The sequence below is a fragment of the Phodopus roborovskii genome, unplaced genomic scaffold, assembly GCF_943737965.1.
Source record: "Phodopus roborovskii unplaced genomic scaffold, PHOROB, whole genome shotgun sequence".
Taxonomy (NCBI): domain Eukaryota; kingdom Metazoa; phylum Chordata; class Mammalia; order Rodentia; family Cricetidae; genus Phodopus; species Phodopus roborovskii.
Window position 1 is genome coordinate 28,879,054 of NW_026126480.1, and position 20,306 is coordinate 28,899,359.

General features: G+C 41.3%; 1 protein-coding gene across 1 annotated transcript in view; it reads right to left on the reverse strand.

Moving 5' to 3' along the window:
• Window positions 1-20,306, reverse strand: part of Dnah3 (dynein axonemal heavy chain 3) — a 179,165-nt gene that overhangs the window by 49,739 nt on the left and 109,120 nt on the right. Inside the window, exons 41-48 of the mRNA XM_051192820.1 lie at window positions 12,005-12,108; window positions 9,118-9,412; window positions 7,344-7,523; window positions 4,066-4,189; window positions 3,818-3,974; window positions 3,435-3,578; window positions 1,189-1,855; window positions 58-223 (exon numbers count right to left, since the gene is read on the reverse strand). Of these exons, the coding sequence (XP_051048777.1) occupies window positions 58-223; window positions 1,189-1,855; window positions 3,435-3,578; window positions 3,818-3,974; window positions 4,066-4,189; window positions 7,344-7,523; window positions 9,118-9,412; window positions 12,005-12,108 (1,837 nt within the window). The remainder of the gene's footprint in view (window positions 1-57; window positions 224-1,188; window positions 1,856-3,434; window positions 3,579-3,817; window positions 3,975-4,065; window positions 4,190-7,343; window positions 7,524-9,117; window positions 9,413-12,004; window positions 12,109-20,306) is intronic.

The following is a 20,306-nucleotide window of genomic DNA, read 5'->3' on the forward strand; positions in this document are numbered from 1 at the left end:
AGTCAGCTGAATTTCAGCTTGGAATACCTGGGGTATTGGAATGAAACTGAAGCTTACTCTGTCAAAATGTTGTCATCAAGCTCCATGTCCTCCAGGAATTTGTTGGCCACCAACTCTAGAGCATCAGTTGGCCAGGACTGGAACCAGTCAATTGTACAGCAGTTGATAAGTGAAGGGAACATTCTCAGGCGGGTTCTGAAGGCATCTCCAATTGGACTCATGGCTAATAAGAAAACAGATTTGGTTAATTCCCTTCCACAAAAGCTTGGAGAAGTAAAGGGAAGGGAGAAGTTTCCAAGGGGCCAATAATGCCTTTGTTAGTACTGTGGTGATGCAAATAGCCATGATGAGAACCTTGGAAACAGAGGAATCCTGGGATATTTTTATGATGGCATCTCAATATGTTACAGTAGTCTTTTTTTTTTTTAATAATCTCCTGTATGCACTATTATTCCTTAGGGTCCCTTAGCAGGGACCCTTTCCCCATTTGTTCTATCTATGCTAAATATAAAGTACTCATATTTAGATACCCACAGAAATTGCTCATGGCTTATTTCTGACCCCATCTCCATCCAACCACAGACTACTGGTTCTGCACCTCAAATTCCATTCACTATTTAATGTTTGGGGGAAGCATGGTGCATAGGTAGAAGTATTGAGAGGTCAGTGTGGCTGGAGGGCCATGAGAGGAATCTGGCTTGAGATGAGGGTAGAGAATTACAGGGGGTAGTTTGGTGGGTGACTTATAAAACATAGGTGAGAAAGTTTTGTCCTTTGATCCCCACCCTAAAGGGAAGTAATTATTTTGATTTGTGTGTTCATGTGCACACACACAAACACACACACACGCACACTTATCCTATCTGCAACACAGAAAAAAACCACTCTGGATGAATGGATCAGACAAGTCTAAAATTAACAAAAACAGAGACAGAAAAGAACAGTATAAAGCTGAGCACTGAGAGAGACCACAGTGGCTTGTCTACGTGAAGGGTATAGGGACAGAGAAAGGTGAACAGGAGAGAGCACATCCCCTAGGTTTATGGATAGTTTGTTCAGGTTTTGACCACTGGTTGGTGCCTTGGTTATATTAATTTGGGGGTCAGTAAAGGAGATGGGTTTAGAGATATTGGGAAGACCCTAAGGACACCAGAGAACCAAGGGCACGCAGACTTTCTTGCTTCTCACCAAGGACAATGTGAAGGTTCTTCCTCACTCTCTCGATGAAAAAGTTGTACATGGACAGGGGAGTGACTTCAATCTTTTCTCCCCCTGCCCTGGCTGCTGTCTGCATCTTTTCCACAAGTTCAGCCTTCTCATCGGATGGGAAGATATTGGGCACATCGCCTGTGTTCAGAAGCATGTTGATGTCTTCAACAAATGACTCATCCTTGATCTGGTTATCCGAGAAGAGGAACACAGTACTCTTGGCGGCCACTCCAGACTGCAGCATTATCTTTTTCAGGTCCTCTCGCCAATCGTTCCCGCTGTAATTCTTTGTGATTTCGATCTGGTATAGCTCATATGCATTCATAAATGCGGACAGTTTGGTGGCACTCTGCCGCCCACTGCCCCCAATGCCCACCAGGAGCAAGTGGCCTTTGTTCTGCTTCAGGACTCTACAGATCCTGGAGATGTGTTCAATAGCAAACTTGAACATGACCAAAGACATGGGGGCCTTGCTGACGCTGTTGAACTCATCTAGATAATATTCCATAACCCCTGTGAGTAGTTTCAGGTCAGTGATCTCATCATAGATTCTTTTGTCACTTTCTGGCTTCAAAAAATCCCCGAAGAAGAGACTACGGATGTTATCATCGACTATCTTCCCAGTGGGTGACAAGTGGATGAGCACCTGTGGGAAAGGTTAGTGTCAGCTGGGCCTTTAGCCTGTGGCCCAGGCTGGCTGTGGGTGGTAAGAGGGAGCAAAAAGGAGACCTGTTTATCTTTCCTGAGCACATCTTCCAAGTCATGGATCATCAACAGAAACGTTTTAAACACAGCATGTGCACGTGATGGTTGGATAAAGGAACAGTACAGGTGTGGGTGGGCTAGCTGAGTGGTTAAGAGCATGTGCGGCTCTATAGATGACCCAAGTTCAGGTCCCAGGGGCACCAACATCAGACAGCTTACAACTGCCTGTAACTGCAGTTTTAGGGGAGCCAACACTCTCTTCTGACCATACTCTCATGTACATACCCTCACACAGGTACATATGCACATTTTTTTTAAAAAAAATTATTTGTGTGTATTTGTCACGTGCTTGTGCGGGAGTACTCTTAGAGGTCAAAGAGGAGTCTCTTGAAGTTGTGGTTACATGTGGTTGTGAATTGCCTGATGTGAGTGCTGGGAGCCAAACTGGAAAAACAAGTGATTTTAACAAGGGAGCCAACTCCTCAGCCTTAACTGCTATTTTTGTTTGTTTTTAGGCATGGTCTTGCCGGGTACCCAGGCTGGCCTGGAACTAGCTATGTAGATTAGGTTGTACATGAACTCACAGAGATTCTCTTGGATTAGAAGCTCAGCCTCACATACATATCTGTGTGTCATGTACACAAGTTGCTACATATTGGTGGTTGGGTTGTAAGGTCCTACAGAAGGCAGGGGAAAGATGGCATCACTTTCCCATGTTTGGTCCAGCACCAAACAGTAGAGTGGGTGATATTCCAGCTCTCTATTCTACCTAGGGTAGAGTGCTTTAGATGTTTCCTCCTCCTGATATGAGGGTCTGTCAGTTCTTCTGCTCTTGGCCTCTGGAAGCAGCATTAAAACACTCCTATGTTTTCCCTGGGGAAGCAATCACTGCTTGGTAAAGCAAATAAAGATTTTTAAAGATTTACTTTTGTTTTTAATCATGTACATTCTTGTGTGTTTATGTGCAGGTATGTGCATGTGTGTCAAGTGCTTGTGGGGAGGCATTGGATCTCCTGGAACCTTTATTAGAGGTAGTTATGAGCTGTTCAGTGTGGGTGCTGGGAACCAGATGTGGGTCCTCTGAAAGAGCAATGCCTTCTTAATGACTGAGCCATTTTTCTAGCCCTTACATGAATTTAAAATAAACATCATATATAAACCATTTTAAGTGTACTGAAATTTTCATATTATCATAACAGTGAAGCAAAATTGGACCAAGTAAAATAACAACAAATCAAATGACTAACTTCTATATGTGCCATTTCCCATAATTCAGGGAGAAGAGTGGTCTTTACTGGGAATAGAGTCTGAGACTAATGTGGGCCTGTTTCTAAGGCCAGATGATTGTAGAAAAGATTTTCCCACCAGACAATGGTGGCACATGCCTTTAACCACAGCACTCCAGAGGCAGAGGCAAGTGAATCTCTGTGAGTTCTGGGCTGGCTCAATTTACAGAGTGAATGTTACACAGAGAAATTCTCTCTCAAAAAACAAAACCAAAACAAACAAAAATTACTTACTTTCTCCATGGTTTGCTTGAAGCAATTGGAGGTGGTTTCCTTTACCAGGTTGAAGAAAGTCTGCCTGTCCTCATTGTCAACCAGACGGTCATAGAAGACTCTGTAAACTTCATGTATCCAAAGCCGGATAAATTTTTCCAAATCCTAAAGAGTTAGTCATTTGAATGAATTAAAGATGGGGCTTGGGGTGATGGTTCTCAAAAAAAGTCTCTAAATCTTGGGGTTTATATATATAGATAAAACAACAGATATAAAGTACTATGCCATGTACATCAGAGAATAGAGTTTCTGATAAGTGAAAGCCCATCTTACTAGGCATGCTATTTGCATACATCCAGGAATATTGCCAAAAGATTTGCAAGACAAGAACAGTAGCAGCTGACCTGCAGGTGGGTGTGGGGACACAGCAGGACCCCCTGGATCACCCGTGAGAAATCCCGAAGGTTAAAGACATAATGTGATTTGGAGGGAGTTGGCAAGAAATTCTCCACTGCAGCTCTATAAATTGTCTGAGTAGCTTGGACCAGCATCTTCCCATACCTTGGGAGAAAGAGGGAGGCAGACCAGTCACATAGTCAAGCAGAAATGAGGACCCCCAGGTCAATACCAGGAAGTCACAGGAACTTCTTACCGTAAGAATATGACATCAAACCCTTTCCCAAAGTGCCAGTCAGCGATAGAACTGAAAATCTTGGTTAAGATGTCATCTTCGAAGGCATTGATGGAAACAATGTTAAGATGGCGAGTGAACCGTCCTGGAAACACATGGACATTTGAGTTTGCATGAACACTTCCCAGACTCAGTGACTCTGGGAAAGAGCAGAGTCGGCTTCCTTCTGCTTTCACGTCCTGTAGCCCTGCCGTCCAGTGTGTCAGCCTCTAGCCACCTCCAATAATTTATACTTAATATAAATTAGAGCATCAAGAATAGGCTACTTTGGTTTCACTGGTTACATGAAATGTGCTCAGTAGCCATGAGTGACTGGGGGACATACTGTTTGCTCAGTGCAGATACAGGCTGCCTCCGTGATTTGCAGAGGTGATGACAATGATGACTTTCTGGAACACAAGCTTGTTTTTATTTTTAAGATTTTACTTTCATTTCACTTACTTTAAAATTTGTTTTGCTTTGTGTGTAAGTCTGTGCACTCATGCCCTGGAGACCAACGGCACAGACCAGAGTTTCAGAGAGTTGTGGGCAATCACGTGGGTGCTGGGAATCGAAGCCAGATCGCCTGTAAGAGTAGCCAGTGCCTCTCCTCTTAATGATATGTCTCTATGTGTGTCTGTGTGGGGGTCTGTGTATGCAGAATGCCGGTGTCTGAGGACTCCAGAAGAGGTCATTGGTTCCCCTGGAGATACAGTCACAGGCAGTTGTGAACTGTCTTGGGAATTGAACCCAGGTCCTCTGCAAACACAATACATGCTCTTAACTGCTGAGCCATTTCTTCAGCCTCACAATATTATTTTTAAAAACTAAAGGAAATACCTGATAACTGTAGAATAGCCAAATAGTAAAAAGATTGCTATGTAGAAAGAGTCCCCCTCACTGCCCTCTCTGCTCCCAAGTTAGCCACCATTTTCTGATCAACCCATCCCAGGCCTGTGGAGTCCTATTGCTGCCTCCTGCTTCTCTTGCACATGTGCAGAGCTCGCAGGTCCTGTAGATGTCTGGGGTTTGTTTCTAATCAGTAGCATTTTGGGAACTGTCTGAATTTATATATGGATTTGGGAAGAAACAAAACTATAAATGTTTGTATGTATGTATATGTATATATGCGTATATGTATATAATGGAGTTTCTTGTTTTACCTATAAACATGTAATTATATGCATGCAGATATGCATATAAACAGGCACATATAGGGGCTTGAGAGATAACTCAGTTGTTAAGAGCACTGGCTGTTTTCCCAGTTCAATTCTCAGCAACTACTTGGGGCTCACAACTATTTGCAACTCCAGGCCTAGGGCATCCAACACCCTCTTCTGGACTCCCTAGGCACTGTATGCACATGGTACACAGGCATACATTCAGGTAAAACACCCATGCATATAAGATAAATAAATATATTTAAAATACACATATGTACATTTTTATTGTTAAAAAAGTAACAGTAGATTTATTTTTATGTTTGTGTGTGCATGTGTGTGTGTCTCTGGTATATAAGTATTCATGCATAGGTGTGTGTGTGTGTGTGTCTGTTATGAATGTGTTCTTGCATGAGTGTTCTTGCATGATTGTGTGTGTGTGTGTGTGTGTGTGTGTGTGTTTGGTATTCATGTGTTCATATGTGGGTATGTATATGTGTGCAAACCAGAGGTTAATATTGGGTGTCTTCTTTTTTTTAATCTCTTTCTACAATTGTGTGTGTGTGTGTGTGTGTGTGTGTGATATGTACTTGTACATAGAGGTATTATACATGTGCATGTTGGTACATGCATATGTGTATGTACATACATGGGAGATTGATATTTTCTATGTTACTTATTGGAATGTATGTGAATTTGATGACATCACTTAGTATTTTGATGAAAAAATAGTACTTAACATAAATGTATGTTTTCTCTATGGTCACCAAACATGGGCTATTTGTTGCTGCACCATCAATAGTCATAATACCCTTCCCTTGAACTTCAGTTTCCCCATCTGATACTAATGGGGTTTTTAATTAGTTTTTTAAAAATAATAGTGCGAGGCTGAAGAGATAGCTCAGAGGTCCTGGGTTCAATTCCCAGGACCCTCAAGGGCAGTACACAACTAACTGCCTGTGATTGTAGCTCCAGAGGATCCAATGGCCTCTTTTGGAGTCCTCAGACACTGGCATTCATTGGCATTATTGATTCCCTACTGAATACAATTTCTCTAGCATTAGGGGCTAGAGAGATGGCTCAGTGGTTAAGAGGACTTGATGCTTTGGGGGAAGACTTAGGTTTGCATCCTAGCACCCAGATGGAGGTTTACAACTGTTCGTAACTTCAGTTTCTGGGGATCTGGTGCTCTCCTCTAGCTTCCACAGGCGTGTGCGCGCGTGCGCGCACACACACACACACACACACACACACACAACAAAACACTATAATACAATCAAAATTAATCTTTCTAAAACCATCAGCATCAAATGTAATCATTCCCTGACAGTGACAGATTACAATAGAAACAAGATTGCACTGCCAACTGTGAAAGTGACCCAGCATCCTCCCTCACAGCTAATATGAGTGACTCAGCTTCTTTTCCAAGTGACAACACTGGGTTCTCTTCATTTTTCCAGACTTTGGGATAAAAATTAAGACACTGACTCATCAGATCATCATAACTTCCTGAGAGGACCCAGTTCAGAGCAGAACACTGTTTCCTTTCTCCCCTCAAGTCACCCCACAAACTCAATTAGCTCCCTCCTCCTGGCACTCCCATGGATGCTCTCACTGGGACCAGTGCTGTGCTTGATCTCATGTGATTACAGACATGTTCTGGGCAGATGAGGACTAGCTTTTATGACAGACACTTTTCAGAGGTCCTATTTATGACTGAACTTGAAAGCTACCCATTGCTATGTGTTCTGGATGCACATTCTTGTTTGAACAAGAATAGTAATATAAAAAAAAAAAACTCCCTATGGATTCAAGGTTCCGGAGACTTTGCTCTGCTCAGATCTAAGGCAAATGAAGCCCTGTAGCTCCCCTCTTCTTATGGAACTCTCCTTTTTGGTGAATAGACAAAGACTTCCTAACAGACTCTTGTCATCTTCCCATCCCACCGCACACAACTTCCAACTTGAAGCTAGAGCTAACCTAAAACTTCCCAGCTGTGCACAAAGGCACACTCCACATTCTCTCCTGCCAGAAAGCCCTGAACTAATTCCTCCATGATGCAGGAGTGGACAGAGAAATAAACCCTCTTCCTAGACATACCAGTGATATCATTCCTCCCTCCTCCAGGGGGGCCCATGGCAGTTACAAGCAGGACATCTACAATGTCCAGCCTGTTTGTGTCTTTCTTGTCAAACCAGTAGCCATGGTCAATCCATTGTCTCAACAGTTCGATGGGGGGCTGGGCTCCATACACCTCTTTGGCTGGCATGTTGAGATCATCTATAGAAGGAAGGTACACACACTGTGAATCCATGAGATCCTTTTGTCTTAACAGAGGTAACCAATGACTGTTCCCTTTATGAGAATGTCTGTTTACAGTGACCCCACCCCCATTCCAGACCCAATCAGAAGACATCATGACCAGATGGGAAAGTGTTTTCTTGGATAGACTATCTTATTGACATCCTTGCCCATATGGATATAGGATACTTGAGCTGACATCAACAAATGAGGATTTAACTTTCCCCCCATTTTTCTTAGCCAAATACACTGTCTAATGCACCATTGACATTTTGTCAGTTGTTAAGTATATGAGAGTAAGGGGCCTGTTGAAAGGTTCTTTTGTTGTGTTTTCTGTTTTGGGAAGGAGTCTCATTATACTGCTCAGGCTTATCTCAAATTCTATAGACATGCTGTCTGTCAGCTAACATGTATTGAACCCAGACCCTCTCTACATGCTATGCAAATTCTGTACTAACTAAGAACCTTTTTCCTATTGGGTATTAAGTCAACATGCAGTAGCTGAGCTTTAATTGGATAAAGGCTTTGAACTAGGATGTTTTGTGAGGCTCAAAATGGAAAGAATGGGTTACAGGTACACTTCAGTACACAAATATTTTCCTCCTGGAACACACTGCTCTTGCTATAGACACTGAATCCAGTGAAAGCTGTCTTCATTTTTCTTCAACAATTAGTGATAGAATGGTCAGTTCGTATGACTCAACATTTCAGGAACTTTAGACAAATTAACTCATTTAATGCAAATATGACATTAAAGGACATAGCATTACCTGTGTGTTTGAGGTAAAGAACTGACCCCTCAGATCAGGGAGGCTAAGTCAAACAATACCTAGGGTTAAAAATTGATATAGCAACCTAGTTTGGGTTAGCTGCAAGGCTTAAACTGGCTTTGGGTATATCATAAAAATAGGGTGGGAGACCTGGACGGAGGCTAAAAAGGAAGGACAGAAAAAGAAGTAAGAATAAAACAGATAAGATTCCTGCCTTTCGGGAGATGATGTGCATCCATAAGGATATAAATATAACTTTGAAATGTGTATTATTAATGTGCAAGTTTAAAGTACAGGACACAAGATGACCCAAGACAGCAGGGGCATTATGAGTACCTCCTGAGTCAGCAGCCAAGCTAGTATAATCATGATGATGATTAATTGCATTCGGGTCTGAGGCCCAAATGGGGGGAATGAAGTGCTTTGTATAAAGGTGAACATTGAGAAAAAGTTCATGTTCTTACTTCACAAACTTTTCTTAGCAACTATTGGGTTACTTCACTTAGTGACAGCAGATAAGTATGTTATCACTTAGTGATAACTCACTTATCTGATGCAGATGGACACAAATTTTACTTCTGGAGGTTTCAAAGTTTGGCTGCCACCACCACAATCTCCTAGAAATACTGGTCACTACAAAGAAGGAAAAGGTAGAGAGGAAAGGAGAGACCGTAAGGAATGGAGGAGGGAGAGAAGGCAGGAGGTGAGAAGTAGTGATAGAAGGAATGCTTGTGGAGAAGTTCTGGCTTGTTGCAGCTTAGATATAAAAACTCAATCTACCCAGACCCAAGCCAACCCCTTACCTACAAACACCACTGCTTTCTTCCCTACAGGAGGCCCGAAAAGTCCTTTCCGCCTACGGTCCAACTTGGACATGATGATATCCTGAGTCTGGTTGGCTGAAGTTCTGGCAGAGAAATTGATGAAGTTGGGCAAGTAAATACTTTTAGGAAGGTGGAGAAGATAGTTGTTGATGATGGCTGATTTGCCAGTGCCTGTAGGACCCACAAACAGTATTGGAATCTCATGGTCCAGGTAGGTTTTTAAGAAGAAGGACTGCCGGGCAGTCTCCATCGTAGGGATGATGAGGTCTGATACCTGTTTCACAAAGATATGAGAAAAATCTTGATCCTGGAGTCTTGGGATTCAAGGGATCTATATTTGAACTGTAGCTCCATGTTTTACTATCTTTATGACCTTGAACAACCACTTAACCTTTCAAGGGTCCTTTGTTTCATCTCTGAAATGGGGATAATCGTGGTATTCAATACACAGTTGTCAGAGATCAAATGGGACCAAACATACAAGGTGAGTGCTATTGTCCCTGAGGAAGCAGAGATACAGAAGTCTTCTTCAATTTGACCACGGGACATAGGAAGCAAGTGTGAAGGCAGGGATTTGAATTCCAGCTTGTATGATTCTAAAATCTACGTTCTTAATACTAAACCAGCATAACAACCAATAATAATAAGGGTCAGTGACTAGCTTTTATCTCTGAGACTTCCTTTAAACAAAGTAGAGTGTCTTGTCTCAAGAAAGATCCACCTTCCATGTGCCACCTACTCTGGCTCAGAAGGTTTAGATGTGTTATGGTTTAGGCCTGGAATATCTCCAAAAGACTCATGTGTTGAAGGCTTGGTTGCTCATGTAGAAATGTTCAAAGGTGGAGTTTTTGTGAAGTAATTGGATCCTGAGGGCTCCAACCCCAGCAGTAGATTAATCCCTTGATAGGTTCATGACTCATTGGTTTATTGGAAGTTGGTAGACTCATTGAAGGGGGGGGGGCTTTGGAACATATTTTCATGGCTATATCCTATCCTTGTCCTCTCTCTCTCTCTGCTGCTGCATAGGTGTTATGGTGTGAGTATGTTTTCTCTGCAGAGCTCTTCTGCATAATGTTGTCATTCCTTAACATCAGCCATGTGAGGATGGGGCCAAGAGAACACAGCATAAAGCCATCAGCCAGAGTAGGCATTTTCTCCTCTGAGCTGACTTTCCAGACATTCTACCATGGTGACAAAGCTAATGCATCATGAGCCAGAGACTTTTCTTTTTTCTAACCCACTTTTCTCAACATTGAGATTCTGGGTCCCAAAACCTGTGCTCACTGAACCCCTCATGTTTTCAATATGGCAACTGAACATTTCTTCTTGGATCTGTGGATCATAAGTGGGTTTGGAGACCTCAATCATGGCTTCTGGAATCCTTATTGCTTTGGGTAGAATATCTTACCTAAATTTGAATTATTGAGCCTAAACCTTGTTAGAACCCTGTTATCAACTATTTTGTCATAACTGATCCTTTTGTGGGTCAGTCCAAAGGATGGGGTGATGTGTATTGTACATAGAGATCTCATATCTTGTTTAGTTTGACAAGAAGTCAAGTCATGAAGCTGAGCTGCTGTGTTGCATGGTGTTAGGGGAATACCATTCACACTGTGGTTTGTAAATGTTGCTTCCCAAAACCAAACTTGACCTTGACTTGTGTGCCTCCAAATCTGTGCAGCTTGGAAACCTTTGCAAACAAAAGCTTAGCTTCTTTTGAGAAACAATTTGACTAGGTGAAAAGAAACAGGTGAATGTGATCATAAAGCAGAGAAGAGAAGCATCAAGTCTATCAAGAGGATGGCAGTCAAGGATGTCATGCCCGTATCATCCTGAAGTCTTCCTTGGAACCCTTTAAGACAGATGATAAATCAGGCTGCAAGCTGGCCTGGATTCTCCATGAAGCCACTTGTGTCATTAGTGATGCTGAATGCAGAACCAGGTTCAAGATACCCATTTTACAGCCAAGATCAAGAACTTGAAGCCAGCTGACTTAAACCTAGTGCTATTTTCAGTAACAATTGACAAGGGGGAAATACCCATTGTAGGTGAAAATACTTTCTACACTTGGCTCCTGTACACATGAATTTAGTACAATTGAAAATACCTTGAATTCAGACAAAGAGAGCTATATAGACAATTAAATCTGAGGGTCTCAGTGCTGGGGTTTCTTTTAGTACCAGCCCTAGGGTGTGTGTCCTGAGAGTACCACAGTGTCATCCTGTCTAAGGCATCTTTATGACAGTGGCTGTGGTCCTGCCTGGTATCTGATTTATCAATAACTTCACATTTCTATCTGCTGTCCGTTACCCCACTCAGAAGAGCTTCACAGTCACCTCAGAAGGATAAATCACATCTACTAGGTTACACTAATGGATGCACAAGAGTGCTCATTTTGCATATTCTATGTAGGACTGAAGTATATATGAATTAGCCACTACCCTGAAAATCCATTGATCAGAACCTGTTTTGCTGAGAGCTCTGCTGGAGGAAATCTTTCTCTGAGAACATAAAGTGGATTTTTAAGGCTTAGATGACCAAGAGGCAATTATGATGTTATGGATAATGACAATAATTAGAATAGTGACAAACACCTATCTAACTCCTACTATCTGCCACATGGATGTGTATACCACCTTCAATCTTGGTGATCATCCTTTATTTTTTTTTCATCCATCTTATGGTTGGGTAAACTGAGGCAAGGAACTAGAAGCATACATAAGGAATCTAGATCTCTCTGATACTAAATTCTATGCTTTGAGGGTGTTATCTTTGCAAAAACGCTTCCTGGAAATGCTTTAGGGGAGCTGGTAGTTCTACTGGAAGGGTACTTGGGAAAATCCAGAAACCATAGCATTTCTTTTACCTTTGCATTTGGAGGGATAGTCTCCTCCTCTTTGGTGATATATTCTGTCCATGCACTCCAGTGTCCACCACCTTGTTTGAGGAAGTAAAAATCATAGATGCTTCCTGCTCCCAAATAAACAGAACATGTCATTAGCATACCAAGGTTAACTTTCATATGTGAACAATTTGACTAATCCAGCTATAGGCATCTAAAAGGCCTAACTACCAGTTCCAGAATAACTGTGGTGACACTTATCTGTCACTGGTAACTACAAATTGAAGCAAAAAGTTTAAAAGACTGGTGTCTTTATTATCCATATAAAATGACAAATGAAGATTACATAAAATTTTCTTTTTATTCTTTGAGACAGGGATATGCTCTGTAGTAATGTTCAATTGCATTGAACTTGGACTCATTGTGTAGCCAAAACAACTTGTTTTTAAAAGAACATGCGCCTGTTTAATTATTTGTGGGTGGGGCATGTCACAGCATTTGTGTGGAGGTTTATGTAAGTCTGTTCTCTCTTTCCACCATGTAGGTCTAAGGGGTAAACTCAGGTTGTCAGACTTGGCAGCCATCTGCCAGCTTCCTAGCTTTAAACTTATGATACATTCACCTCAGCATCCCTAGTGTTGGCATTACACACTCAGCTAAATTATCCCCCCCTACCTCTGTCCTTGTGTATGTCCTTGTTAGTGTGAATATGTGCATGTGTGTGAGCAGACTTGTTAGTGTGATTATGTGCATGTGTGTGAGCAGGCATGTATGCACATATATGTACTCATGACTCTGGGGCCAGAATTGATGTCTTCCTTGATAGCTCTCCACCTTTATTTTTTGAGATAGAGTTGCTAACTGAACTTGAAGCTCATTGTCTCTGATAGACTGGCCAATGAACTGCAGGGATCTACCTGTTTTTGTGCCTCTCAGCAGTGGGGTTACAGGCACATACCATTGTGCTGGTCTTCTTTTAGTGTCCCACCTCATATGTTCTTAGCTTTGCCACTGATTGTTGCAATTCATCTACCTTGTTTTCAAGCCTGACCTATCTTACTCTAAAACATTTTCTTGGTAAAGCTTTCCACCCAAGAGTTTTTCTTTCTTTCTTTTGTCTTTTTCTTAATTTAATGAACTTTGCACTTCCATTGTATCAGTTTTATTTTCTTTTCCTTATTTCTATCTTTTTTTTTGAATTCTAATTTTATAACCTTATTGGCTTCCTTTATTCATTCAGGCCTTTATTTGTATCCTTCCTGATTCTTTGAACATATTTATAATCATTTTTTTCTTAATACTTTGATTGGGGTCTCATCCAATTCACTCTAATAGAAAAATCATAATTATAGGTTTAGGAAATTTTGAAGAAAAAATTGTCTTTTGCACGTTATCTTTCTCTTTGTAGTGCGTGCGTGCGTGTGTGTGTGTGTGTGTGTGTGTGTGTGTGTGTGTGTGTGTGTGTGTGTTGGGACTTGAATACTGAATATCTGAGGTTAGGTCATTTGTTAGACTTTTTTTTTTTAAATCACCCTTATTCATTCAGTAGAAGTATGCAATGCTCAAGGGGGACTAAGTTATAGTACAGTTGAAGTAGCATTTTTCTTCATACATGTGTTAAGAGTACCAGTCTCAATTGTCAGCACTCCATGAGAGTAAAATACTGTCTGCTGGTTCCAGCCTGGACTTTTAAGGATCCTACATGCCTGTCACAGCCCTGGTCAGTCTTTCACAGAGTGAGTCACATTTACTAGTCACAACTGGTTGGCCCTTCAGGGGTCAAGCTGTGAACGCAGGCCCCATGTCTGGACAGTCCTTTCTAATGTCCAGTGCACATTCAAACTTGAGTCTGCATTCCCCTGTATCCTTCACTCTGATCAGGCTTCCCCCTTGCTGAACAGTGCACCGTTTGACTCAGCATTCTTATCCACAGTCTAGCAGCATTTTGCTGGTTAGGTTTAGTAAAACACTGTGGATTTTGTTCTGGATTCCCTAAGAGTGGTTCTCGGAGAGTCTGGAGCTACCAAGCCACCAATTCCGCAGGGGTCTTCACCAAATTCATCAAGTGCTGAGCAGTTTTCCTTTTTTTTCTTCCCCACTTTGAAAATGTCTTGTTACTGAGAACTTAGCACCAACTTTCTGAGGTTATTTGTCTGAAACTATGTCTCTGGTAACTCCTGTTCACTGGCAGGGCAGGGCCCCTCAGACCATTTTTTTTTCCTTGTTCTATTTTGGTCAAGTTTCCTACTTTGCTTTTCTGTCAAAGTAAATGTTTCCAGCCATTGTCCACCTCTTCTGATAGCTGTGATCCAACTTTCCCATGTACTCCCTGAGAAGTTGCAGATTGTGCTGGCAATTTGACTGCTATCTTCCAGACATTCAAACCTTAACTAAGATGCATCTGAATCTTCTAAGAAAACTTTTATAAAGATTTATTTGTGTATTATGTTTACAGTATTCTGCCTGCATGTGTCCCTGCAGGCCAGAATAGGGCACCAGATCTCATTACAGGTGGTTGTGAGCCACCACATGGTTGCTGGGAACTCGGGACCTCCAGAAGAACAGCCTCTGCTCCTAACTTCTGAGCCATCTGTCCATCCCTGGGTCCTCTAAAATTTTTATAGCTTACCTCTTTCATTTAGGTCTGGTAGATTTTGAATTAAGTTTTGATATGGAATAAAGTGAAGGTTAAATCCATTCTTTTACATGTGTATATTCAGTTGTGCTAAGATTTGCTGAAAAGTAATTTTTCCTATTTAATTATCTGAGCACCATTGTCAAAAACTATGTCACCATAAATATGAGGGTGTATCTTAGGTCACAGTTACATTCAGTTAAGCTGCATGTATATCTTTTTACCAGTATCCCATTCTATCCATCAGAAATTCTTGGCTCATCCTCTCCCTCTTCCCCATGTCCCTCTCCCTACAAATGTCACATCTCCATGCTATAATATAACCAAGGAAACTCTTCCCTGGGACCAGTACATCTTACCCACTTTCTTGGATATAATTCAAAGATCAATATATGGCAGTGGCTGCAAGGGTTGGGTTAAGGGAAACAGTTGCCATTCCTAGACCATCTGAGTGCTGCAATTTCCCCCCCTCCCTGAAACTGACCCAAATATTCTGAGCCATGAACTAATGTCCTTTCTGTCTTAGCTAAGGTGCATTCTACTCTCACGAGTTCAGCTCACATCCATGCCAGCATGATTCCAGAATGTTACTCCCCACCAGGCCCTCCAGCATTGTATGATAGGACTTCCCAGGTTCTCCTGGACATTTTTGCAGCTGGTCACTGGTGCCACCACAGTCTACTTTTTTTCTGAGCATCTATTACTATCAGCGAGAACTCTCCAATTTTTTTTTGACAACTCTCCCAGTTCCTCCTTATAATAATATCATTTCATTATTAGGTGGGTTGAACAATGCACTGTACTGGGGTCTTTTCTCTCTCCTCTCCTCTCCTCTCCTCTCCCCTCTCCTCTCATCCATTCCTTTCCTCTCTTCTCCCCCTCTCCACTCCTCTCTCCCTCTCTTCTTCTCTACTTCCTCTCCTTTCCCCTCCCCTTTCCTCCCCATCTTTCTCCTCCCCATCTTTCTTCCCCTCCCCTTCCTTCCTACCCCATCTCTTCCTCCACTTTGTCCACTGCTTTGGAGTGTTTACAGAATTAAGTCATAACTCTTTCTTGGGTTATTGCTTCAGTATTTTTAAAGAATGTTTTTGTTATTGATTTCATTACATATTAAGGAATGGAGCTTGTCATTCCATGTCCCCTCCAGGTTTACTCAGAAATCACTCTAGTATGATATTTATATTTTGGATTTTTGGATTTTTTTTTTTAGATACAGGGTTTCTCTATGTAGTCCTGGCTGCCCTGGAACTTACCCTGTAGGTCAGGCTGGCCTTGAACATGGAGATCCTCTTGCCTCTGCCTCCTAAGTACTCAGATTAAAGGCATGGTACCACCATGCCCTGAGCATGGTAGGACATTTTTAGAAAGCAATCTGGCATTATGTTCACAGAGCTTAAAAAATGTTCTTTAAGAAATACCATTTCTGGGAATTTGTTACAAGGAAATAATTTACAGCAAAATGTAGCATGAATAATAAAAATCCAGAGACAGATATTGGGGTTCAAGCTGAAGATTAGAAAAGCAAACCAGCCAGCCACTAGCTCTTACTTCTACCTCAGACTGAAATGGGTGATCCTGGCCTCAGATTGATTGTTTACTGAGATGCTATTCAGTCTCACTGAATGCCACATGAGACCTTGAGATCCTGTTTTATATACCTCTCTAGTGCTGGGATTAAGGGCATACACCACACTGTCCAGCCTCTATGGCTAACTAGTGTGGCTGCTGGGATTAAAGATGTGTACCACCACTGCCTGGCCTCTATGGCTGTGGCTAGCTTTGCATTCTGATCTTTAGGTAAACTTTATTAGATTCTAATATATCACCACAGCGAAAGTCTATATATATGGGCATGTAACACCACCTATCATAGCAAAGAAATAACTGAGAGGGCCTACATCAGGGAACCAGATGGATAGGACATTTTCCAGTCGTTATAGTGGTATTCCTAAAACCTATGTATTCTGTAGAAAAAGGTATGTTTTTTTTTTGAAGCAATCACAGATGAGAGCCAGGTGTGGTGGTTCACTTATTATCTGGGGCAGGAGATATGTAGAGGTGGAAGGGTAAAAAATTCTTGGCTAGCCCGGACTGCATGGTAAGAACCTATCTCCAAAACAAGACGAAGCAAAAACCAAAACAAGGATTCAGACTGTAGCTCAGGGGTAGTATACCAGCCTAGCATACCCAAAGTCCTGGGTTTGATCCCCCACACTGCCAAAAAATAAAAATAGATTTTAAAAATGAACATATAACACTATGGATACTATGTAAAAGGATGATAAAAGCAGACAGATCCACAGGAAATGTACATTTTGAAAACTAAAATACCTGTAATAGGTGGTGTGAACAAGACGCTTTTTTTCACAGTTTTATAAGGAAGGGAGAAGCGACACTAAAAGTGTATGTCAATAATAGACTTTAGACTTTTCTCCTTCCCTTGTGATGCCAGGCTAGTCTGTGACTTGATTCAGGATCATTTAGGTCAAAGAGCAGAGATTTAACTAAAAATGGGCCTACCAGCTCTGTAATTTGGCCAGCATTTTGCACATCTGTGAAGTGGATCTGAGTTTATGCTAAGTATGGAAAATCACTCTGGAGATTGGCTGAACCCTATCTGTCAAGCATTTGAAGTAGTCTTGGACACACAGGAAGGCATCTGCCCATGCTGTTCTTTTCCCTTCACTTAGCCATTTTCCCATAGCTGAGAGGTAAGAGGGTCATGGAGCACAATGAGAAAGGGCACAGACAAAGTCATAGCAAATGGCACTTTAGATCCAGAGAGGTGGCCTTCCAAGTACGGAGCCTCAGAACCCTTATGCACCGATTAAACAAAAAGAAAAGGCTTCTTCTAACAGATGGCATTAGTTGATCATATGTTATCACTGGATCTTAGCCAATCAGCTCACTTAATCTAGAGCATACAGTTCTTTGGATTCATTTAAAAGATATCTTATGAATAGCATTTATTCTGATCGTAATTTAAAACAACAATGATTAGTTTGAAAACTACTAGGAATAGAGTAGATCTTTATCATGGGACAAAAGTAAAGTTAGACTTTCTAAACATTTGCTCATATTGGTTACTTGAGGTAGGTTATTTTAATTTTTCTAACAGATTCTTATTGCTTATTTCTTTTATGTATATGAGTTTGTGGTGTGTATGCATATATGTGTTCAAGTGTGTGTGTGTCCATGTGTGTGCCTATGTGTGTGTGTGTATGTATGTATGTATGTATATGTATATATACAGGTGCATGTGTGCCTGTGGACTAAAGTTGCTGTTGGAAATCGTACTTGATCCCTTCTTATTGGTTTTGAGGAAAGCTCTTTCAATAAAGCCCAGATCTTTCCAATATGACTGGTCTTGTTTGCCAGCTTGCTCTGGGGATCTGCTATAGATGACCTGCCACATCCACTGGGAATTTTATGTCAGTTCTGGGGATCCAAGCTTCAGCCCTTGTGCTTGTGTGACAAATACCTGAAGCGCTGAGCCATATCCCTAGCCCACTAAAGCCCTGTCCGAATCAAAGCTACTGGGTGGTTACGACCATGGAGTAGATGCAGAAGCCAGTTGACAATGTATGCTGGCAATTCTGGTTTCTTGTGTGTTACATCAGTTGACAGGACAAAGAAAGCGGAGATGAGGTCACCAGAGTACTTGTGGACATTATGGAGGAAGCTACTTGGAAAAAGACTGGAAGCCCTTTATGCCATTGGCCCTCCTGATGAAAGGAAAGATGTCATTGCAGAGTAGGCCCAGAGTGGGATCGAAGGCAACTAATGAACCATGTCTACAGACACTGAGAATAAACAGACTGGCCTGGAGGGCTGAGGAAGGCAGAAAACAATATATGGAAATGCAGTGTAGAGAGCAGTGAGGAGGCAAACCTGAGGAGTGTATCTCTGACATGTGCTCAGTGTGTGACTGGCTGGCTTCAGGAAATGGCTTGGCATCCTCAGCAAGGTGCAAAAAGGCACCAGTTAAAAGAAAGGAAGAAAGAAACAGGAACAGAAACAGGAACAGGAACAGAAACAGAAACAGGAACAGGAAATCACCAGGAGAAAGTAACTGGGAGGAAAAGGAAAGGTGAGATCACAAGTGAAGTGTCCAGTCCAATAGCAACAATGACAGTGGTGATGATGATGCACAGCAATTCATGATACTTGGTTAACACTATTTATGATATCTGTATGCAACTATAACACAATTGTGCTCTGTGTGTGTGTGTGTGTGTGTGTGTAGTGCTATATAACATCATTATACTACAAAGCCTTTTAAAGTATTTTACATGTATTTGCTCATTTAATTCTTCCTGGAACACCACAGACGTGCTCTATTATTGTAGTACATATTTCAGACTGTGGAAACTGAGAGGGGCTAAGGGGCTAAGGAATTAGCTTCAAGTCCGCCAGCTAGTAAGTGTGGGAGCCAGAATTCCAGCCTTGACTGTTTCATCTTGGACTCTGTGCTTTTTACTGTTATGCTAAAAAAAAAAAAAAAAGGCAGGAAGAAAAATATGCAAAGGTTTGTTAATATTATTTAAGGTGGATAGGAGACTAATTGAAGTTGTGGGTGTCTGATACTAAAATAAAACCACCTTAAAAGGACAAAAAACAAAAACAAGGACATATGATATACTAGATAAAGAAGCCAGAAAAAAAAAAAGTTCTCCCTTGCTGACTAAACAGAAGCATCAGATTCCAGGCAGAATAAGTAAAAGGAGACCTATGTCTAGACATAGTCTGTCAAAACAAAAACAAAACACAATCTACAATAGAACATTAAATAAGGAACACATGAAAAGCAAGCTATCACTATATAAAATTCAGCCTCACTTCTAACTAAAAAGAGAAGAAATTTTAATTACATTCTGTTTTCACATTTCAAATGTGAATAGAATGACAAAACATACAAGGAAAAATGGATAGAGTGTTTAGAAATAAGCAAATCCGTATTACAATTGGGACCATTTGATAACATCTATCAGTCATTAACAGTAAAAAAATGAGTCAGGGAAAGTTAAAATGGACATGACTATCCTAAACCAACTGAATGCAAATAATACTTAATAAGTCACTTTATCTGGAAACAGCAGACAATGCATTCTTCTCAAACTTACATGGAATGTTCACTAAGACAGGCCACATTCTTAGCTATAAAACATTTTTAACACATTTAAAATAATAGATATCATAAGTGTATACTCCTGGAACACAACCAAATGAGAATTGAAACCAGCAAGAAAAAGATAGCTAGACAATCTTGAGGTTCTTCAAGATTAAATGAAACCGACACTGAATCAAAAAAGTTCCCAAGGCTGAGGAGACAGACGGCTCAGAGCCCAGATGTTAAAGCTCTGCTGTGCAGCCAGCAATGGTGGAGACCAGAGTTCAGATCCCCAGCAGGTAGGGTTTGGTGTGGTGGTCTGCCTATAATCTCAGCACTCAGCAGATGGAGGTGGGATTCCCACAGCAAAATGGTTACACAGACTAGCTATACTGGCAAGCTGTGTTCAAGTGAGAGACTCTTTAGCAGCTGAAGAAGACAACCACCACCAACTGTGCATCTCCATAGACACATGCACACATGTACCTGCAGACATGCAAACATGTATACGTATAAACACATACCACATACACATGAGGAAAAAAGTATAAAGAGAAATTTAAAAATATTATGACCTAGAT